This window comes from Acipenser ruthenus, chromosome 2 (assembly GCF_902713425.1).
Source record: "Acipenser ruthenus chromosome 2, fAciRut3.2 maternal haplotype, whole genome shotgun sequence".
Taxonomy (NCBI): Eukaryota; Metazoa; Chordata; class Actinopteri; order Acipenseriformes; family Acipenseridae; genus Acipenser; species Acipenser ruthenus.
Window position 1 is genome coordinate 27,066,094 of NC_081190.1, and position 24,199 is coordinate 27,090,292.

The following is a 24,199-nucleotide window of genomic DNA, read 5'->3' on the forward strand; positions in this document are numbered from 1 at the left end:
CCTGACTATATGCCTACACAATCCCTGACTTTGTGCAAGTGTACCTAGAAGAATTGATGCTGTTTTGAAGGCAAAGGGTGGTCACACCAAATATGGATTTGATTTAGATTTTTCTTCTGCTCACTCACTTTGCATTTAGTTAATTGATAAATATAATCTATTAACATGTCTATTTTTGAAAGCATTCTTACTTTACAGCATTTTTTCACACCTGCCTAAAACTTTTGCACAGTACTGTATATATATATAATATAATATAAATTTCTAACAGGTACAGTTTTATCACTTATTGCATTTCGAATGATCCGTTAGTTTGTCACCAATCCTGTAATAGAGTAGAAGCTCATTATCTCGAAGTTCAGACCAACTGAATCATAAGTCAATATGACTGTTAACTCAGTAACAATGTTTTGTGAAAATAGGTTGTGTTCCATTTCAGGATGGAGCTGAGATGTGTTATAGCTGTTATTCGACATGGAGATCGTACACCAAAACAGAAGATGAAAATGGAAGTCAGACATCAAAGGTCTTTTTTGAGGCATTATTTTAATTTAACTCGAGAGAGAATAATCCTGGAACTGGTCTATCATTTATGGGAATAAGAGGCTTATAATAACATTCTGGTTTATGTCATTTATTGTCACAAATATATATATATATCTTGATTTCTGCCAAAAAAACTGTTAAGCCCTAATATTGAGTTTGGTATCTGTTCTACAATAAAGATAATATCAGTAAGAACGACAAGCTTACAAAGGTAAATTAGCAGTAATTTCTGAAATTTAAGAGAATAAATATGTGACTGGTTTCACAGACCCTGATTAGCACAATCTAGTTCAAGAATAGAGCTATTTGGACTAACAAGTCAATAGTAATATAACTTTTTTTTTTTTTTTTTTTTTCTTTTGTATAAATACTTGTGCTGTTTATTTGTTATACTAATTTTCTTATTCTTTGTTTGCAATGGTTCTTTAGAATAACCATGTAAAGTAGTTATGTTCATCAGTATAAAATAGCCAAATGGAGTGTTTGAGATTAATGTGGTACAGATCAGCATGGTAATATCACAATTTCTGTATTTGCATAATCTTACTCCTAAAGATGCAAAAGTTTAAACATTTTAAACTGAAAATGTACTGTTTTTGTGCCGATTGTGCAACTTGAGTATTTTGGGTTCCGAGTGGCTCACCTGGTAAAAGCATGGCTGCTTGGTGTGCAGATTGAGTCATACGGTCAGGGGAACGCAGGTTTGCCGGTCTTCGGTGGATATTCCAGAGGGGTGCGTCGCACTGGCTCTGGCGCGCCCGCTGGGTAGGGAGGCAAAAACAGCAGCGACTGTTTCTCTACCAGCCAGACCCCAAGTGAGCTCAGACAAACACCTGCAGGACTGGACTGGCCTTAGCTGGCCTTAGAGGTCGGTAGCTTGCTGAAATCCGCTGTCGAGTTCCTGGGTTTAAAAGAGGAAATTGGCTCGGTCGTGGGATTGGAGGATGTCCACTAACCTTCAGTTCTCCTAAGCTGTGTGGGGCATTGCTGCTGTGAGGGGGGGGGGGGGGATAAAAACACTTTGGTATTTTAAAAATCATTGGTGTGCATTTAAGTATTTTAATACAAATACTTATTGTATATTGTATTTACAGGGTGGCCCTGTAAATTACATGCTTGTAACTTAACAAAATAGAAAATCACCACAGTAATTTGGTATGTTTACTATTTATTGTAGGTTTTTTGATCTGTTTGAGAAATGTGAAGGATATAAGACTGGGAAACTAAAACTGAAGAAACCAAAGCAATTACAGGTGCAGAAACTCTCTTCCCCTATCATATTTTATCTTTGTTAATGGTGGTTGCCTGGTTTTTAAAACAACCTTCTGATTTCAACCTAGTTAATATTACATTCTATATATATATATATATATATATATATATATATATATATATATGTATGTATATATATATATATATACATATATATATGTGTATTTGTTCATTCATCTTTTAAACTATAGGAAGTTTTGGATATTGCAAGGCTGCTTCTTGCAGAACTGGGACAAAACAATGATTCAGAAATTGAAGAAAGCAAAGCCAAACTTGAACAACTGAAAACAGTACTGGAAATGTAAGCACTTTTACATTTTTGAAATACTTTTTGTTTATATTCAAATCTGCTTGAAGTTTTTTTCCCCCTCTAATTAATAATGTATTGAATGGTTTATTTGATTTTTAATACAGGTATGGGCATTTTTCCGGGATAAATCGCAAAGTCCAGTTAACTTATCTTCCTCATGGGTGCCCAAAAACCTCCAGTGAAGAAGAGGGTAAGATGTCATCTATGTTCTTGAGCGTTGTTTGTATTTTTTTATTGATGTACAAGTGAACATGCAGTACAATTGCAAGGATAAAATTTAAACCTAATTAGCTACTTTGCTGAACAAACAGCTTGACACTAGAGAAATGTTATTCAAGCCTTTGCTGTTCCTGTTTGTTTAACTGTTTTCCTTATACTCAAAAATCTTTCTTTACTTCTAGATAACAGACGAGAGGAGCCGTCCCTTTTGTTAGTCCTCAAGTGGGGAGGAGAGCTGACCCCTGCTGGCCGAGTCCAGGCTGAGGAGTTGGGGAGAGCATTTAGGTGCATGTACCCAGGAGGACAAGGTAAACTTCTTAAAATGTATTTAATTATTGGGATGCATATTTCTGTTAACAGGGATAGAGTGCAGGTGGCAGGCAGTATGTACATATAAATATCACACTTCTATTTTTACATATATCTAGAGAAGTCCTTATTCAATTTTCTAGAAATCTGCAGTGCACATTTATTGATAGTATCGGAATCTAGTGGTATATGGAGTCATCTGCCAACCTTGCATTTTTACATGTGCATATAATGGATGTAGGTCAAGGTGATCTACATTTTACTGATGTCTCTAAATCAGTACATCACTATTACTGAGAATTTTTTTCTTCCACCAACATGTACAATAGTTATAAATATACCGTCTATTTTTATCCTTTCAGAGGGGTCTAAATTTCAAATTTTGTCTTCATTTGTAGGGGATTATGCTGGATTCCCTGGGTGTGGTTTATTGCGTTTGCACAGTACCTATCGCCATGACCTGAAGATCTATGCCTCTGATGAAGGCAGAGTTCAGATGACTGCTGCCGCCTTTGCCAAGGTAATGTAGATTGAGAAAGAAACCATTTAAAAACATCTCCAGGTACGCTGCCAAGCCAGCCTTCTGATATTAAACCCTACTGGTAATTTGCATTGTCAGCCAAAAGGTAGCTTAGTGCTTCCTTAATTTTTCCATCATCTACAACATCCACCTACATTGCTAGTAAAAAAAAAAAACACACACACACATTCTTAAAACTGCTTGCTTTGCTTCAGGGAGATTTTTACGGAATATACAGCAGCTTGCATTGATGTTCACAAGGCTGTTTTTTTTTAATTTTGTAATTTTTTATTTTTTTTAAATCCAGCTCGTCAGTGTATTATTGGGTTTTGTTGCAGAGGTTATCATCCATTTTCATTAGTATAGTAGCTCAGTTTCCTTTTGTGTTACTGAACCGTATCTGATTGTTGTCTGGTTTGACCTCTTAGGGTCTGCTAGCCCTTGAAGGGGAGTTGACCCCCATCTTGGTCCAGATGGTAAAAAGCGCCAACATGAACGGCTTGTTGGACAGTGACAGTGACTCTCTGAGCAGCTGTCAGCAGCGTGTTAAAACCCGACTCCATGAATTCTTCCAGAGAGACCGAGACTTCATCACCGAAGATTATGAAAAGGTGAGCAGGCAGGAGTGACATGATAACAGCACCGTATGTTAATGAATACAAGGGCAAACATTTACATACATACAAGTCAGTGCTGTATTATATATATATATATATATATATATATATATATATATATATATATATAAAAAACAATTTGTGGTTTTACAGTGGTAGAAATCAGAATCAATTCTAGAAATCTGAAATGTTGCTTATATAAGTATTATATACAAATATGTTCCACAAAAAAAAAATCCCTAGATGTTCTTTGTTTAAGTTTCCACAACTTTGTGACTGTTCACATTACAAACATCTGATCATGAAAATATTTCTCATTGTGCACAACATTTGCCTAATAATCAAACTTATTTTATCCTGAAAAACAGCCAAAACATAAATACAAAAACGTAATGGTTACTGTTCTCTTATTTAGCTATCTCCAACTGCAAGCATTTCTCTTATCAAGTCAATGCAGATGATTAAAAATCCTGTAAAGACATGTGATAAGGTCTACTCTCAGATCCAGAGCTTGACATCGCAGATAAGGCAGAGGATGGAGGATCCAAAATCAGCAGGTAAAAATTCAGTGTTTTAAACGTGGCATAATGTATTGATTCTTTACTTCAATTTATTACCCTGCCAGTGCTGCTTGTACTATTCATAATAAATAAAAGTAGTTTGTCAAAAAATGAAGTTGCATTGTTTTTAAAAACTCTAATTTTGTAACAAATTTAAATCCTGATGACCTTGCTTGGCTCACGGATCCCCTTTCATTACACATTTCTAATTTCATATGAAGACCAGTCCTCCATTAAGAACAATGGGCACAATCTTGAGATCTCCCATTAGCAGGTACAGCTCTCAGCCAATACCATTTAACTAGGTCTCGTAGGTGGTTGAAATAGTGTGTGTGTTTTGTTTTTTTTTGTTTCTTTTTTTACTCTTAGTACATGAATATAAATGAATCACTCCTCTCTTGCTTGCATAGATATCCAGCTCTACCACAGTGAAACTCTTGATCTTATGCTGCGTAGATGGGCAAAGCTGGAGAAAGACTTTAAAATGAAGAATGGAAGATATGACATCAGCAAAATCCCTGATATTTATGATTGTATTAAATATGATGTTCAGCACAACAGCTCTTTAAAACTGGAGAACACAATGGAACTATACCGACTTTCAAAGGCATTAGCTGACATTGTCATTCCTCAGGTAACTGGTGTGTGTGGGTAGACCTTTAATTTATATTACCATAATAACAGTGATTAAGCAGAGAACAATGGGATATATCATAGACATCATACAGATATGAAGGTAATTAAAATAATTCTGACTTCTCATGCCTCTAAAACCATTTTTTGTTTTTTTAAATGAATGTTACAAAGTAGAAAATGTTTTAAAAACCTCTTATTGTATGCAATATTTGGATGTGCCTTGTGCATCCAAGTTTGTATCCACATTATGTACATTTCTTTCACTTTCATAGGAATATGGTATAGCGAATGTGGAGAAGCTGGACATTGCTAAAGGTTACTGCACTCCTCTGATCAGGAAGATCCGCTCAGACCTGCAGAGAACACAGGACGATGACACTGTAAATAAACTTCACCCTGTGTAAGAGTCTTTTACATAGAAACTAAGAGAAAATGGCAGTTAGGGAGATGCTGCTTCTGGTGCAAATTGAATTACCATACATTTATTGTTTAATTAAAAATCCCCTTTTGATGAGCAATACAAATTTGGATTTAAAAGGAAGGAAACTATGCACATCTCCTCTTGCTCCATTATGTATGCAGCTATGTGACTTGTATTAGAAATATCTTTTAATATACTCTACGTCTTGCTGCTTTTGTTTTGCACTATGTTCTGTTTTCCCCCCAAAAAGCAAAGTCAATGCATTTCTAATGACCAGGTTGAAAACTACTTCTGGGTCATAGGGTATGCACATCGTAGATACTACATTGAATGAAGTGAAATAGTATAACTGTTATTAAAAGGTAGATGTGCCCAGGTGGGAATTCAGCCTTTTAGCTAGGCTTGATCTCCGAATACACAGTAATATTTTAAAATGAACATATTTTTACTTTTTTAGGTATTCCCGAGGAGTTATGTCACCAGAACGGCATGTTCGGACTAGGTTATACTTTACCAGTGAGAGTCACGTTCACTCACTTCTTTCCATTTTACGTTACGGGGCCTTGTGTGATGTAAGTTTGAGTTTTAAATCCAATTTTTGCACTTTAAAAATGTTGCAGGTCTGGTGAAAGATGCATTATTTAACTAGTTCCTATGAAATAATATTTATCAACTTTCTGGTTTTACAACTTATTTCATGGAATATTTGATATGGACTATAAATATATGGAAAATGTACATACCTATTAAAATGAGTAAGTGAACAAAGTGTTCCTTGTTCATGGAGAACTAAACCTTTACTTAAAAGATACAATGAAACTCTTGTAACATTTATTTGTTTGTGTTGTATATTATGAAGCCATAAGCCTAAAGTTAAGTCATACTTATAAACTAGTACTATTGACACTGAAACTTTATTTTTAGGAGACCAAAGATGATCAGTGGAAGAGGGCCATGGATTATCTAAATGTTGTCAGCGAGCTAAATTACATGACTCAGATTGTGATTATGCTTTATGAGGACCCAAACAAGGTAGATTAATTCTGCAGTTTTTTATTTTTCTTTATGAGATTGCTATTTTTATTGCCTTTTATGATTTATATTGTCATGATTCCACAGGACCCTTCATCGGAGGAACGTTTTCATGTTGAGTTGCACTTCAGTCCTGGAGCAAAGGGTTGTGAAGAAGACAAAAATCTACCGTCAGGTTTTGGATACAGACCAGCCTCTCGTGAGGTAAATGTTTTACTATAAAACCTTATTGAATAAACCACCCTTTGGCTGCAAAGAAAGATTCCTGTATGGCATTCAGTCTATATACTACTGCCTGTCTCAAATCACAGTTCAATATTATGATGAGTAGCTTGCAATAAATGTTGATTTTTAATTAAATGTTTTAACACTGGTCTAGAATCTTCATGTTTCTTGGTCCATACCAGACTCTGCAGTTCTGAATCCAGTCAAGCATTGCTTGATGTTACAGTATTTATGATCTTTTATTAAATGTGTTGTTTATTTGTATTTGTCATTCAAAGTTGATAGTGTTAAGTAACAGAACGGTCAGAAAGCTAAATAATTAACTGGAATCACTGGACATCAATACATACAGACAGCGCTGGATGTCTAGATGCGTATATGATTGTGTGATTTAATAAGTGGTCTCTTTTCTATGCAGAATGAAGGTTCAAAGAAAAAATCCCAGACTAATGACAGTGATGAGGAACCCAATGCAGCTAAAAGGGATGAACCGGACAGGGCCCCAATGATGTTCCGACCAATGGTCTCAGATCCCATCTACATTCACAGAAAGTCACCCCTACCGCGCTCCAAAAAAATTGGCTCAGTAGAAGTAAGTACATCTATAATACCTTCTGTGGGCAACAGAGTAGATTAGATTCTGTGGCTTGTAGTTGTGATTTTATGCTACATGTTGTAGAAAAGCCTAGAGTAGATTTAAGTGTTGCATAGTTATGTGGCTATTACTGGGTCACAACAGGGTCTGCTGGATAAGCTGTTGTGGCCTCTGTTCAGTGAATGATTAAAATCTACATTTAAATTTTACAGGGTTAAGGATTAAGTATATAAACATGATGATGATGTTGGGAAGTAGGTTTTTTTTGTCTCTAGAGATGTCAGGTATTAACTGCAAAGCTAATGTATTTATTTATTTTTTCCTTTGCCACTACTGTGTATTTTTATATAACACACATCTTGTGTACAAAGCGCATGACTAAGCTGCCTTGGGTTGCATCTTTTGTATAATGCACATCTCCTGTACCCATATCAGAAACTCCATAGTATATTGTATAAAGATCAACTGCTTGAGTTACTGCACAACCTGTAGGTTATACATGGAAATATTCTTAATTTTAAAAGGAGTGTGCGTTATAGTCTTAATGTATGATTCTGATTAGTTTAAATTAGTATTGGTATTTAGTACCTGTAAATATTAGTTAAAGGTTAAGTATTTGTTGACCCTTAACTACTGGGTTACTGAAATGACCATGCCAGGCAAAATTGACCACACTACAAAAACAATTAAGGTGCTATAAGTCTGTAAAGCATTTTTACACTCAAATAAAAGCTAAAGAAAGCAAAGGGGTTGCTTTGGTAATTTTGACCCAGAAGTTAGTGGTTAACTGTTTATTAAAGCCTAATTTTAAATTTTGTAAAGTTTTTTTTTTTTTTGTAAGTACCTCTTAACATATTTCCTTAGTATAGCATATATGTGTTCAGGTTTTGAGGTAGTCACGTGGTTTAAAGTAAAATCACATTTTAAATATACTTATTGGAATTATAATCTAGTATAATGCCTATTAAAATGCATAGTACATGTTTTAAAGTCACCTATTAAGCTCATGTATATTTTCATTTCCTTTTTATGCAAAAAGTGACTCAATACTTTCACAAAAAATATAACAGAACATGTTGGACATTTTTTTTTTTTTTTTTTTACCTATTTTTCTCCTGTGTTTGCTCTGTATATAAAATAAAAAATACAGGACATAATGGGCATGAATATCTGTATGGTTTTAATAGTATGGTTTTAATCTTGAGTGGTGGACAAGCAGCATTTAAAACCTATTTAAAGTCATCATAAATGCTGTACATAATAATAATACCATAGCAATCATGCCGACATGATTAACAACTTCCATTTTATCAAATTATTGCATATCTATTCCTTAAGCAGTTCTAGCATTATTGTTACCCTGCATTCACAACCTCAATTATACTTTCAGTAGCCATTAGTCTGCTATGCCATTTTGCAAGTCCTATACAAATAGCTCCATATATGCTGACATTGATGTTTAAACGGTCAGCCAGGTTTCTTATGAATGCCATATGAAGTGTCTTCTTTTCACATCTAATCAATCAAGTTAGTAACAAACTACAATACATATTTTGTGATCACAATAACATTCTGAAACAAGCTATTAAAAAGACGTCTGTGAATCAAAAATCTACAGGAGTGAGTTTAGTTTGCAAGCTCCATGTGGACCCATGGTAAATAAAAAAAACAGTACAGTTTTTCTGGGAGAATCTACTGGGTGGAGCCACTTGGTAGAAGCAGAGATGTATTGAAGTAGACTATGGCAGGTATCCCACTAATCCAAAGATCTGTATCCTAGACTGCAACTATAGAATTGCCACACTTTAAGAAATTGTAAACATCCCTCAAGTGACCTACTTATCTTGCATGTTGTCAACGTGCAGCCTATTGAAACATCTGAAAGACCAGTACTCACAACACAAGCAAAAGCAAAGCTGTAAAGGAAATCACAAAGGGTTTTCATAACAATGTACCATTGTACAAACTTCTAGTCAAACTACTTTGGAACAAACGTTGATCCATAATTAAATCATTTGAATTTCCTTAGTGCCACGTTTTTCTTTTAATTTACCAGTTGGGTCTGCAGTCAGGGATATAGACGCTTCAACTTGTCCGGAACACATAGTTTTTCTTTCAAGCTCTGATAAATCTTTGCTTCTGAATATTTTACATCTCACTAACTACTGTAACAGCTAACTGCTCACTGTTCTTGGTCGTATGTACGCAGTGATAAAACTTGCAAAACATTCCATTGAGATGCACCTAATAAACTGGCCACATTCTATAATTGTAGGTTTTTGCCCCCCTGCATAAATATACAAAAATAGAAAAACAAAAGCTGTGTCTTGTTACAAATGAATAAAACAAGCTTTTCATGCATACTTTAGATATGCTGTAAGATTAAATAATATTTCACTACATAAATCAAATAAAATCAACACCTATTTATATAGCTTTTACACAACGCGGGCACTTAAGTACATTCAGCTTTGCACGTATTACAAGGCAGCTTGCCGAAGCTTTACAGTTTTATGTATTAAAAAAATGTATATTGTAACCTTTAATATTGTAATGTCTGAAAATTGAAGGCTTGGGCAGCTGTGTACAGTAGTACAGCACTGAACTTCTGAAGATTATTTTCTTCTCTTTTAAACCCAGTGAATCGAATAATACAATACACTGGCTCGCCTTGTATGATTTAGTATTTGAAAAGCAAAAAAAGAACTTGGTGCTGAATGTTGATGAACCATTTAGCTGGATTGTATCTAACTTGGCATGCTTTTGCTGTTTTTGACCCCTTTTCTCAGTTCCAGGAAGAGCGCCCCCTGAGTGTGTCTAGCCCTGAGTGTATTGGTACCTGGATGCATTACACCTGTGGTGTGGGTACTGGGCGTCGAAGACGCAGATCAGGGGAACAAATAACTTCTTCCCCTGTCTCCCCCAAATCACTGGCTTTCACATCCAGTATTTTTGGCTCATGGCAACAGGTTTTTAAACTTTCTTCATTATTAAAACAGCCATTTGTTATGCATTACAAACAACCTTAAGAGCAGTCAAAAAGGACACCTAATCCATAAATGCATTTATTTGAATTCTTCTTGCTTTTAATTGAGAAGGGAAGGGAGCAGGTTTAAAAAAGTAAAATAAAGAAGCCTCTCGAAGGATGTGTGAAAGGGTAGACATCACTGATGGCATTCTCACAGCTACTCAGTCAATGTAGACTAAGGCCCTATTCATGGGAGTCACAAACATTACACAGTCGACTTTGCACCACTTGCAGTGGAACAGTTTGATTATACATAGGGCTTCTGATTTTCAGTTATAACCGATAAACACCCATAAAACACCCTAGATACAAAAAAAATAAAATAGTGAAATCGGTGTATAGCCAATAAATACCGGAAATGGTTACTTAATTCACGTTGTCTTCACCGATTTACCCAGTGAAAAAAAATTAATCGAATAACATCCGAAAAAATGAAGAAAAAAAATTCCCAGTGCAGTTGGGCAATGTCCGTCCTTCCTGACTTGTATCTCGCATTGATTTGTTATGAATACTTTAAACCCACCCCAACTACTGAGTAGCAGCAAATTCCTACATTTCTATTGGAAAATTATACACACTTGTGCAATTTTAAACGAGATTACAATTAGAAACTGAGGGTTGTTCTTACTCGTGAGATTTAAAGCTATATTGCAGTTCAATAGAGAGAATTTACATGCTCATGGAATTTAAAACAGAATTTCAAATTGTGGCGAAATGTAAAATAACCACACACAAACCCCAGATGAATATGCCTGTGACCATAAGGATTTTGTCGTGGAAGACAGCTAAGGAACGTAAGGTACAAGTGTGCAAGTACTGTTGGGTTACTATACATATTGTGACAGAAAAAAAGGCTAACATTTTGGAAAGTAATCGAAAAAAATAATTTCAAGCGAAAGCCCTGATAAAGTATAAACACAGAAAAACAGAAGCCCTAATTATACAGGACTTTTAATGTTTTACTTTGTTCAGTAATATATATAGCACCTTTGCTCACTTTTTATATTAAAATATTTTGCAAGCATGATTTCCTGTACTTACCCTCTTGACTCTGCCTTCCAGCCCTCAGTTTTGTTTTTTTTGCCATGTGACTTAGGTAGGGCCTTATTGTACCACATTAAATAGACAAGAAAAGATTAAGGCTACTGATTCAATGTCGGTCATAATGTTGATCTGCTGAAAACCAAAAAATTGATTAGTTGTCCTTTTAAGACTTGCTAATTTTAATCATTTGGTCATTAATGATAGCGTATTAAAGATGTCATTTTGGGTCAGGTATTTATAAATACCATTAAATTGCTTTGGGGAAAGAAGATAGTTTTAAGACAAACCTACGGTGGCTGGGTGCTTACTTTTTTTTGCCAGAACTCAATTAAAATCCTGCTTTACCACTAATAAACACCCATTTCCTCTAAGTTCACTGTTTTGAGGGTCAGCACTTCTTGGGCAGTTTGAACACTCAATATACTCCAGAGCTTGAGTTTAATATGCTCCATTCCTAATATCGTTTGCCAGCATATAATTGTCATAATTTGATCAAAAGTGGGAAATCACCATGTAAGTTACCTTATCCCTGAGAAGATTGATTCATTTCACAAAGTCATTTTTATAAAAGATAGAAAGAATGGTCTATTGTGCATACCAAGGATGAATCTATCTAATAACCTGAAGATGTCAGTCTTGTATGCTTTAATCCCAAGCCCTACATAAACACATAACCCAGCGAGAAAAGAGTAATTCATAATTCTTGCACAGTTCAACCTATGGGTACCTTCTAGTGTGTATGCTCACTTCCTAATGCTGTCAGGTCACGTGACTGATGGGAGTGAACCTTAATTTGAGTTCCATCACTGATGTTGCTCACGTGACCTCACAATGGACCTTACAGGTAAGCATTACATGTGAACATCAGGTTTTAAAGCAGGATACAGTGTCATTAGTCCATGGCTTACTTCCAACAGCTATGACCTTTGGAACCTACCTTTTAATAGGATCCTGGACTGACGAATTGCCAACTTGGCCACAAACAGAACTCTTCATGTCGAATTTGCTCCTGTAGGGGGCCTGTACAAAACAGTGATATTAACTTCTTTAAACACGTGTCTGTTTTTTCCCTTTTTTTGAGACAGGTGCAGTATTTGTCTGGTAAAAGTCACTCACTCTTGCAAACTGGCTCATACGTGTTGTCATGTCTGTCCATCTTCCTGCATCCTTCTCATCCTTGATGTGTGCTTTATCCACTACCATTGCAAGGACCTCATACATGGAATGGACTTCAGTCTTGGGGATGTTGCATGAACTTTCAGCTCTTTTGTGACTGCACTAACATTCCTAATGCAGCTTATTAACATTTTGTCTGTCTGGACAGGCCTCTATGTAAAAACAGGTGTGGGATATACAGTTTTCATGTCTTTAAGCTAAACTGCAGAAATATTTTCTCATCCTCAATTGTGCAGGTCCTGTCTGAGAACAATAGCCATGCACGACTTGCCAGACTGCATGCAGAACAGAAGCACACTGGAATGGGTAAGCACTTAAGACCATTCATTTTCTTGCCTCTTGTATTGAGAGCTTGTAGCTATGGTTAATCGTGCAGTATTTCTAATCCATTGAAGCAAAAGTTGACCAAAGAAGGATAATCCTTATTGTAAAACTGGAAAACCATTCAATTCTGATATTGAATTCAAAATTGCTTTCTTGTTACACATGTACAAACATTGTATACTGTGTAACTTGTTTATCTAGATGTGCAGTTTATTCACTATGGTGAACACTTTAAATAACCCAGACACTTGGCTAACCTCACAGTGATTGATCATATCCCATACAATTGACAGCATGAGCTGGTTGTGTTCATGAAGTGCATACCTTGACATGTCATTTTTTGTACTGTATGGTACTGGGTAATCAGTAATATATACTGCACAGTTAGCTCTTTTCTGTAGTATTTCCCAGGAGTGTTTGTGTTCATTTCAAAAGCAGAACTACTGCTTAATCGTACAGAAAAAAAAACAAAAAATAGAATGGGTTTATGATAAATAAACTAATACTTAAGACCATTGCACACCGGATATAATTTGTCATTTACCATATGTGCAAAAATAAAAACAAATTGAATAAAAACGCATCACTGTTTAAAGGTGCAGTAAGAAATACATGTTTGTCACAATAGTATTCATACAATATTTTTAACATTAAATTCTGATAAATAATAAATCTGGTATGCAGTGACCTTCATTAGAATGGGTTGTACGAGCTTTAGTGTCTGGTCTCAAATGTTGTGTTTTTTTTTTTCTCTCTCTCTCATTTTTCCTTTCACTGATCTGCAGTACTAGTTTGAGCTTGTCAATTAATGTTGGTTTATAAAAGCTACTGGTGTTATCGCTGTTTGTGTATCAGATTCCAAGTCTTTATAATGTGTATTGTAATGCACGTGAAAACTAAAATTTGTAGTGAAAAGTGACATAATATGTAACATGTGGATTTTGCCACATAACATTCAGCAGATTGCAGCACTGATTTCATTCCTCACACATGCTGGTAATGTCCTGAGGTACAGTATGTTTGTAAATATGGATGTTACTAAATTTGTAGGAAAGACTTTCTGACTTCAGGGTTTAATAACAAGTGGGATTGATTGTATCGGAAGTGTTGAAGCACATTTTATGTGTTTTATAGTCAGCGGTATTTCATTTTTGTAAGTAGTGGTTATTTATTTTTAGGGCTGTGTTCGAAGGTTCGTTCACTAGCCAGGGATTCAAAAGTTGTTTTAAACCTTTGGAGATTCGTCAGACGCCATTGACGCACTTTTTTTCCTGTTAACAGAAACTCACATGCAAAATTCGATCTTTTGATTTGTATAATGCATATTACGTAAACAAAAGTTGTTGTATTAAAATCCACTACCAAATCATTATACGTAGGAACCCTATGTGGTGCCGCTGCCATGGTATGCAGCAGGGTATAGTATCCAAAGCACTGGGGCGGTACGGTTGTAGTGCTTCAGTGAAATATGTACTGAATATCTAGTGTACAAGACAGTGTAAGAGAAGTGCTATGGTAGAATATGTTTGAAACATACAAAATATACGATAACACTAATAATTTTAATTTCGAAAACTGAGCACCGTCCATCCCTCCCACCTCCAGCTCGTGTTATCCAGAAGCAAACCTTTCATTTCTCGACAGCAAAGTGTTGTATAGTGTAAGCTGTATTGAAAGAAATATCTCAAAACCCCGCTGCTGTTTGGGATTTTTTTTTTTGTTAAATGCCCAGACAACCAAAAAAAAAGTTGAATGCAAAATGTGCAAGCGACTCGTATCATGGAGGCATAACCATCTCTGGAGTAACCTGACAAGTGTAAATAATAATAATAATTATTATTATTTTTATTATTATTAGTATTAGTATTATTATTATTTGTATTATTAGTATTAGTATTTTTAGTAGTAGTAAAATCTGACTGTGACCGATAACCTGCTTGAAACGGTGACTGTTAAGTAAAGCTTTATTTTGCCTCAGTCTGCTGCAGTTGTGCAATGCAAGCTTACTGTATGTATCGCAAACATCTTCAATTACATGTAAATAAACAACGTGCATTTTTATTTTTATTTAAATTATAAAAACGTGATTACTGTTCTGTATAACATATTTTTAAACTACATGTGAATGTTTTATTCCATTTATATGGATTACCTGTAAAATAATAGGATTTTCAATCAGATATAAACAAGTAGCTATGGTGACGTCACCAGTAAATTATGCAAATTAGTGCCATCGAAGGTTCGAACCTTCCTTCGGTAAAGTGTTCCGAACCTTCAAAGGTAAAATGTAGACTTTGTTGCAGCCCTATTTATTTAAGTCGCCAGTGCACATTTCTTTAATACCTGTAATTCAAAATGTGTTTTTTTTCCAAACAGAATCCACTCTGAATAAGAGGGATGTGAAAAAGCCATGACTTGACTTCTAGCCAGGAAAGGGCTAACCATAATCCACATAAACCAAATACAATCATGGGTTACCAGTTCCATACACACTCATGAATGTTCATTCTGCATTCGACATCTATAGGTAGCTGTATAGTTCAAGGTTCTCCACACTCCACTTCAGTCTTTACTTTGACTGTCACCATATTTACATGATACTATACTTTTGTAGTGTTATATGGATTACTGAGATCTATGAAGGTTATTTAACTTTAAAATGCAGAAAGATTTAAACCATGGACAAATAAAATAATGAGTTGAAAAGTATGCCTCGGCTCTTCGCATTTTACATTGAACCATACAGAAAATACCACTCTGCAAACTTCACTTGGTGACAAATCTATAGAAAGTTGCTGTTATTCATTGTCTGGCCATAAAGTGCTTGGTGAGAGCAATGATCGGTTTTATTAGCAGTGCTTTCCCTTTGGGTTAAGTCTTCTTGGTACTAAGGTGACATTACAAGCATTCTGTGACCATGTGTTAGACTACACAAAAGTTGCTGCCATCTCTGTGGCAAGAATCTCATTCCAATGCATGCTGCATGGTCTAAATCGTAGAACACCTGGTTGCTGTATGTGTTTTCTCTAACTCCCATTAGGGTCTCATTGTGCAGGCCTGTTTAGCACCACGGTGCTCGGGGGCTCTTCCAGTGCACCTAACCTACAGGATTATGCTCGTACGCACCGTAAAAAGCTGACTTCATCTGGCTTCTTAGATGGTATGTGCAGACACGCACACACATCATGAAAAGATGAACCTGTAGCCATTTTAGAAAAGGGATCCTAGTTTTTTGTTTTTTTTTGAGTTGTGTTTAGTTGATACATGTAGTTTGTAACCTATTATACTGTACAATGGTTTTAACTTTCAGGAGTAAATGTTTTAATATAAATTGGCTTTAAAGCAGTGCTACATGGTAAACCTTTTTCTTTTGTGCATGAGACTGTTAACATGTTTTAATACTTTTGGCATGGCTTGTCCACAGTGGAAACCTCAAAAAGCTAAACAAAACAAACAAAACAAAAAAAAAAAGAATTCCAGGATTCCTGGTAGATTCCGTCTGTGTGACCCATTTGTTGTTTATTTACCATAATGATTTATCATCTTGATTTTGATCCATTTTCATCTAAGGTAGACAATCCTCTCCTTGATCTCAAGGCATTGGTTTTAGAGTTTTAGACAAGTGTGGTGTTTAAATTTTTAAAGACAAGTTACTTAATGGAGAAATTGCAATGGTGGCATGCAATCAGATAAACACATGTATGTAATATAGAGTACCACTGTTCTACTGTCCTGGTGGATTAAACTAACATTGTCTACATCAGTGTTCACTGAGGTTGTTTCTTCAACTTAATGCCAGGCCATCCACCCAATAACATTTCACTAAGCGCTTCACGTTAACCAATGGTGATCAATGGTTTTTGCTCCTCACTGGCTGCCATATCCCTGACCCTGTTTAACCTCTCAACCCCCAGGCCCCCTCACCTTTGCATGCTCTCTAATTCTTATCTTTTCTTCCTGTTGTTTTTATTTTTAAATCCCTCTTTTCTAGTAGCTTTTGAATTTCAGGTACTTGTTTTTCTCTTTCTCAGACGCCACACGTGGTTCTGCTGTAAAAAGATTTTCTATCTCATTTGCTCGACACCCAACCAATGGTATGTTTGCTTTTATTTTAAAAGAATACTCCCGTGCTTCCCTGCTTATTATTTCCTTCTTTCGTGTGGAGTGTGAAATTCCATCCATCAATCCTCCCTTCACCTCACGAATCATATTTCTGGAATGTGGCCATGACCCATTGGTATAGCTGAAATGTTTATGAACCTTGTATTTGCAAATATTCACAGATACATTCACCAGATCACGGTGATGTGCAGAAACCTAATGTTTCAGTGTGATTTATGTACTTTTATTAGGGGTTCCTAGAAGAAAGTGGGTGAAACTTCTAGGGTTTCGTGAGGTGTTTGTTGTATTGTCACATCTGTTTATGTCTTGATGTATTTTTATTACTGCTCAGTAGCACTAGCAACAGTATCACTGAAAATTGATTTTAAAGCCTTTATCACTCCAGTAGAAAGTGGGTGAATTGGCATGTGCCCTCATGGGCAGAAACTTGAGAGTTGGAGATTTAAGACTATGCAAGGGCATGTATAATCGGCCAACTATGATTCGTATCAAAGCCTGTTTTATTGTTGTAGGCATGTCCCAAAAATTTTTGTACAAAGCAATTTTTTTTTTTTTTTAAATAACATTATAGTAATTTATTTCTTTATGGTCTGGAGTCATTGACAGCAGCAGATCTCGTACATGTATAATGTTTTGTTCTACACTAAACACTCTCCAACTATCTTATAGTATATGGTTCCTTTCACAAAAGCTGTAACTTATAAATGATGTAGTGTGTTTGATGGGTTAAATAAGGTTTGATATTACTGTGAAATTCTAGACTACTGTTGGTTTCTTTTAACAGTCTAGAAACATGTAAATAAGACAAGGCTATGTTTAATCCATTAAAACAGACTGCCAAACACATAACCTGCTGTTGATATTTATACTTTCACAAAGATGGGTAGCTGAAGGGACCCTGCCGAATGAATATGCCACTCAGTACTGTACATCATCTAGAAAGAAAAAACAAAATACACTTTGGTGTTCCCCAAAGAGCCTTGGATTTAAATTAAAAGTTTGAATTAACGTATTTAGGCAACTACTGACCTCAAGCCATTTAACTCTTACTTTATCTTACAAAGCGGAGGATTTATGTTTTCAAAAATGGTAACGTTTCAGAGTAATTTTGGTAATAAAAAAGTGTTAATGCAAGATCCTGTACACAATGTTTTTGTGTGCTTTAAAACAATATAAATGGTTCTGATTTACTCACATATTACATGGGGTAGGGTCATTTTACAGAAAGTATACAACAACACAATAATGCCATTTCATGAGGCTGGTTTCCTTAGGAACCATCAAAAATGACATGTTGCTGATTACTGCTATCTTAATAGATTGTGTTTTTTAACCAAAACATTCTGCAAAATACAAGGCAAGTGAAAGGGCATCAAATGTGTAACCAGTACATGTATGTTTTTTGATCCTCATTTTGTGTATATTTTTATTTCACAATTTGGGGAATAATGTTATTTGAAACACACTGGTACAGCATTATTCAACAATAATTAGAACAGAGTGATTTTCTTGATGGATGTCATTGTATTGTGGAAAAAGGATTTTAGATGGTCAATTACCAAGTAGTGACAGCTGTGTTATTCACCAGCTAGTGAAAGCTGTATTATTGAACATGTTGGTTTTGAAGGGTTACTTTTATTGACCTTTCATGACCTTTCAGACGTGTAAAACGTACGTAGCATCTTGTGTTCTGTGACACCAGTCTTTGCATACTATTGACATTTTAAAAAGTACTGCCCTGCCCTGTACAGTGCTGGATCAGATGCAGTATATTGATCCTTATGTGAGAATGCAGAGAATGGCTTTTTTTTTTTTTTTTTTTTTTTTTTTCATTTACCCTAAATTGTTACTGCTGTCCTATTACTAGTTTCATTACTAGTTTTTGAGAATTTCGCTTTTGCTGGTACTTATGACAAATGTAATTTACATTAATAATGGTCAATATTTAAAAAAAAAAAAAGTTGGGTAATACTTAATAGTTTGGGGCTTGTTTCCATTAAACCATCTAATGGGTGAACTTCAACCACATGCCATATCTCACGTGGCTCTGAATCCATTGTTTGACAAGGGGTTAAGGTTAAGTGCAAACAGTTTTGCAAGTAGCAAACTGCATTTTATTTTCTTCATTATTTGAATATTTGATATGCAAATATGTTACCAAATAAAAATGGAATGTGGTAGTGTTTACAATACATCTGATAGATGTTCAGAATTCGTTTTTGTAGAATTCCCAGCCTTTCTAAGCAGCATAAAACTGTACGTTATGTAGTTTTTGTTTTGTTTTGTTTTAAACAAGTATCATGGGTTTCCTTTGTTCATGATTTCCATTTGTTTTCTTAATCTGCATTTCTAAACGCCTCAGTGTTTTCCAGTTTGTTCTGTGGTAAGTGTTGCCCAGTTGTTGCTGTCTAAACTGTCTTTTTTGAACCATAGCTATTTTTATCTTTTCCAACTTTATCCAACCGCTTTTCCTTAACCCTTTTGGCAGACTCCTCCTATCCCCAACCCCTCAATTAAAGGAACATGGTGAAACAAGTATCAGCTGACAGTGCCTTACCCTGTTTTTTTGGGCCTCTATCCAGAGCATCCACACCTGTGCAGGTGTTGGTTTGTTACCTCCCTGAAATATCTCGACCTCAGTGGTATGTTGCTGCAGGTTTTGTGCACACAGGCAGCTTATCTGTTGTGTAAACCCTTTCAGCATGATTAGATACTCATGTCTAGGTAGTAAATGATGGATTAAAAATGAGCTTTATTGAAGTGAATACCTCCAATATAAATGGAAGTGATTACCAATGCAAACGTGTGGGACTGTTTAAAGAAAAGGCCTTAAAGAAATACCACATGGGCAACATAGCTATGAGTATGAGAGAAAGCCAGCAGAAAACAAGGGAATACAAATTTAGAGGATAAGAAGCAGCAGCTAATACGCTTGTCACACTTGCATTTTTACATATATCTAGAGATCTATCAAGATACTGCTTATATAAATGTGAGAATTTAACTACAGCATCCTTTACCACAAGTTAGTGAGAGTATCAGAATCTCGGGATGTAGGGATGGATAATCCTGTCCGACTCGCACTTACTTTTTTTACATGTTCATACATTGGATGCACAGTAGGTCATTACTTTTTCTTAAAACCGATAGCTGTAGCAGGGGATGTATTCAAAGAGATAAAGACCCCTATTGGGAGAAGGGAGATTCAACTTTCTGCACCTTCATTCAAACTCTTTTTAAAACAGAGCCCATCTAGCACCATCTAATTTTAGTTATTGGACTAATCTATGGAATTCACCTACAGCTGATCTTTTTCTTAGGATGTTGTGCACCCAAATGTTTTTGACTTCTGCGGAACAGCAGCAGTAATAATAAGAGCTCTTCCTCTTCTCAATCAGCCATTTTCTGTTGCGTTTGTTAGTAATCATACTTTCTGAAAGATTTGGCAAATTTCCAGCTGTCGCGTCTTGTCTGTGATTGCTTGTGGTGTGCATGGTGTTTTCGCAGCGAATTTGTCGTGTCGCCCCAGTAAAAATCACGTAGCATCTGGTGTGTGAAGCCTTAAGAAGTATGATTCTTGGTTTACGTACAGTTTAGAAACTCCAGATTCTCTTTTCAATTTCTGCTTACCAAAGCTAATTCTTGTGCTGCAGAGCTATTTATGACGTTACCACTAAATTAACATTTTAGAGACATTTCTGGATAATGATTATTACCCAATGTACTACAGTTGGTACTTTCTAAGCAAATAAAAAAAACAATGACTTGGTTCCTATCTGAATACATACACGCTATATTTAGGCAATTTGTTCTAAACATCTTGTTTGTGGTGTTAGATTAATCACACTTCAAAGGTTATTTATTTATAGCAATACAAATGCAATAATGTTGATATGCCAAACAGCCCATTTTCTTTAGAAAATCTAGAAAACTTCTTAACTTCCCCTCTTTAGACATTTTACCTGTTGCTTTTATCATACCACATTTTTCTTTTAGATTCTGTTTCTTTATTATGGTGTTGCAAAGGAGCTTTTAAGATCCTATTTAAACATTCACAAATAGAATATGTTTTAATCTTTAAAAAAAATCTAATGAAAAATACAATAGCATTGTGAGAAATGAGGTAAGTGGAAACACATTTCTGATTATTTTATAAAGTTAGCATTAGGCTGCATTGGAGTTTATACTTAAGGTATAGCTGATAGACCGTATGTTGTGAGTATCTTGGTTTGAAGTATCAACCTAGATATTTGAAACATAGTGGATTACTTTCTCCTATACACTAGAGTGCCTAACAATATTCTCATTTCATAAACGGTTGTGTATAGTTTGCCTGCTGCTACATTTAAATAATGTACTACATGATCATGCATGCAGTGGCTACATTTTAATGTGTGTGTGTGTGTGTGTGTGTGCTTTCATCTGTCAAGTCATTTGTGTTAATCCATTAAAATGATTTCTTTTAGGTTTTGAGTTGTATTCCATGGTGCCTTCAATTTGCCCGCTTGAGACCCTGCACAATTCCTTATCACTTAAGCAAGTGGATGAGTTTTTGTCTTCTGTTGCTGTATCATCCAGCGAAACTTTCTTGGAAACACCAACTCCTTCCCCAGGTAGTTAGATTTAAAATGTGTGTACATGTTAGTAGATAGTACATATATGTGTTTGATATATCGTGCAGGTAGAAGTCAGAGTGGACATTCTTTCCATCATCCTAATATTTATGCCAGGTTACTGAGCATATCTGTTTTCGATATTGTTTGTTTTATTTTTTTTTCAAATATATATTTTTTACTGTGTGGTTTATTCTAGCTTCAGCTGTCAGTTACAGTGGAATAACAAACCGTAAAATCTCTCTGAATACATTCACTCCTGCAAAGATTCTGCCGTCTCCATTTTCACACTCTGCAAGTAAGAAGGCTGCAGACAGGGCATCAGTCGGTAAGTATTGTTTTAAAGAAAATAGCTTAAGATAACTCCAGAATTAAAGTTTGAAGAATCAGACCCTTACGTCAGTGGTTTGAAAACTCTAGTAACCTCCCTAGGATGTTCTGCTCAGAAGCTTAAGGAATATCCCTCAAAGCCTGTGTAACTCGTAAGTAAATCTTTAACCTTTGCTTTAGGAAAATGGGTCTCAGCTACAAGGGAAACTGGCTGCAGTTCTAGGCTCCTGTTTGAAAAAAAGGTGTGAAACTTGTCAAACCTCTTCATTGACATAGTGAGAGATGAGCAAGTTACACTAGCACCACTATCGTGCATCTTGTAAAGTAAAAGCTACTAGTGCTTTCCAATGATTGTTGCTGAATAGCTGAATCTCTCACGCAGCTTAATTTTTGCATCATCGTATAGAATTAACTAATTTTGCTTCATAGTCAAATGAAACCTGCTGAATAATGTTACGTTAACATATTGAATTAGATACCGCTTTGTAGTTTTCCCCATATGCTTAATGAAAAACTGACAAATTGAAAAAATGTGACATTTAAAAATCTAACATGAAATACTGTACTACTAATATGGCTTCCGATAGACTTTTGTAATTTCATTTTGTAGTTTGATTTTACATGATGTTAAATAAAAGATCTAAATTATGTTCATATGGTTTTTTTTTGTTTTTTTTTTTAACTGTCTCAATCCTACAATTCTAGGTGGTGATAAACTTTTGGCTACAGCTGTATATGCTGATATGTATATGTAAACTAATAAGTAACGTTTTACTAATTGTGATGATTTTTTTCTTTTAAATGTGAACAGTCTTCCTTGATAATTAAAACAAAGCTGTATATTTGTCTTGAATTAACCATACTAATGCCTTGCTGCTTCCGATTGTGACTGCTTGAATAACCTTGAACTTGCAATTCTAATTTTATTTGTTTTTTTTCCATGCAGTGAGCAGTGGGCCCTCCAGTACAGTATCGGGTGCTGGTCCCTCCTCTCTAACAGAGCTTTCGCCTCATGGAACCCCTGAGAACAAATTGCTGTTGCAAAAGAAAAGTGAAGAAAATGAAACACCACCTGGACCCTAACCGTTAAAAAAAAAAAAACAAAAAAAAAAAAACACACACACACACAATCTAAAGCCTTAATAGTTTCACTATCATTAAACTGGGCTTGTACACAAGACATTCGTTTTGCTTTACATACGCTTTGATAAAAAAAGCATTTGATCTGTTTCGGGGATTTTTTTTTTCCTGTGTTTTATGTATGTTGTATATATTGATCCTGAAAATATCTAGTGCTCGCATTATGTATATATTTTTATTTCTGTTGTGTGATATAGATCACCAGATTATTTGATTTGGTTGTGTGGGCCAACCAGATAAAGTTAACTTTGAAAAGTTGTGCCACTGTAAGGCAAATACAGTTTTTGTATGAAAGGTTTCTTTAAATAGACCATAATGTGTATTCATTATTTAATTTGGGCAAATGTTCTTTTTGTGTATTGCTCTTTTTAAGTAGTACAATTACCAAAGAAAACTTGACTAGCCCAAATATGTATATGTTCGGAAAAAGAGTCAAAATAGTTTTCAGCTGCGGGTGCTACAAAAAAAGTAATGCTATGTTGCTCATTTATTATTCTCTTCATTTTACAGGTACGTTTAGGTTGTTTTAACTTTATGATTGCTAGAAATTAACTTTAAGTACTTCACTTGCTGTAAAATACAATCTCAGTAAAAATGTAATGTATAGTAGGTGTGAATGAATGTATTATAATATTGTCTGTATTCATGTACATACTAATTAAGCAGTAAAACTACAGTAGTGTTGGATCAGTATGAAACCTGGCTTTTACTGTTTGCACTAAAGTTTTAAAAAAAAGACCTTTCTGCTTGTTGTTTTATATCAGAGGGAGGCAACGCCCATCCTTGAGGGTTGTTTCACAACAGGTGTAACAGGTATAATGAAACGATAAACTAGATAGATTTAGTTGAATATTGAATAAAAAATAAGTCTTGTGGCTAGTACAGTAAACACCATTGCTGTTAAAAATCACTCTCGGATGAATCAAATGATGCCATCAATCAATAGGTTTGGACTGTTCCTGTGAAAATGCAACATTCTGACTATTATGTTATTCAAACTGGATAAAAGTTACCCTTGAGAAGAATAATGAGCAGATAATGCAATAAAGTGAATAGGCATCAGCTACAGTGCCTCCATGAACCACAGTGATGTAGATTACAGACATTTAAAGTGTAAAATTATACATATAATTGAGAAAAGCATATGCATTAGTAAGAAA

At 35.2% G+C, this 24,199-nt stretch overlaps 1 protein-coding gene across 13 annotated transcripts in view; it reads left to right on the forward strand.

Annotated features, from left to right (window-relative positions):
- Positions 1–23,777, forward strand: part of LOC131698785 (inositol hexakisphosphate and diphosphoinositol-pentakisphosphate kinase 2) — a 50,167-nt gene extending 26,390 nt beyond the window's left edge. For 2 of the 13 annotated variants that reach the window (XM_058992891.1, XM_058992883.1), the window contains 22 exons: positions 440–526; positions 1,724–1,799; positions 2,010–2,119; positions 2,233–2,318; positions 2,530–2,655; positions 3,055–3,176; positions 3,605–3,787; positions 4,209–4,350; positions 4,764–4,987; positions 5,262–5,389; positions 5,868–5,982; positions 6,335–6,442; positions 6,530–6,646; positions 7,086–7,259; positions 10,052–10,231; positions 12,747–12,816; positions 15,875–15,994; positions 16,866–16,928; positions 19,319–19,339; positions 21,423–21,569; positions 21,769–21,897; positions 22,846–23,777. In XM_058992891.1, the coding sequence (XP_058848874.1) occupies positions 440–526; positions 1,724–1,799; positions 2,010–2,119; positions 2,233–2,318; positions 2,530–2,655; positions 3,055–3,176; positions 3,605–3,787; positions 4,209–4,350; positions 4,764–4,987; positions 5,262–5,389; positions 5,868–5,982; positions 6,335–6,442; positions 6,530–6,646; positions 7,086–7,259; positions 10,052–10,231; positions 12,747–12,816; positions 15,875–15,994; positions 16,866–16,928; positions 19,319–19,339; positions 21,423–21,569; positions 21,769–21,897; positions 22,846–22,982 (2,665 nt within the window). In that variant the 3' untranslated portion in view covers positions 22,983–23,777. Of the gene's footprint in view, positions 1–439; positions 527–1,723; positions 1,800–2,009; positions 2,120–2,232; positions 2,319–2,529; positions 2,656–3,054; positions 3,177–3,604; positions 3,788–4,208; positions 4,351–4,763; positions 4,988–5,261; positions 5,390–5,867; positions 5,983–6,334; positions 6,443–6,529; positions 6,647–7,085; positions 7,260–10,051; positions 10,232–12,746; positions 12,817–15,874; positions 15,995–16,865; positions 16,929–19,318; positions 19,340–21,422; positions 21,570–21,768; positions 21,898–22,079; positions 22,142–22,845 lie in introns of all 13 variants that reach the window. The other 11 variants (XM_058992906.1, XM_058992895.1, XM_058992919.1 and 8 more) reach the window with 11 other exon arrangements.
- Positions 23,778–24,199: the final 422 nt, after the last annotated feature.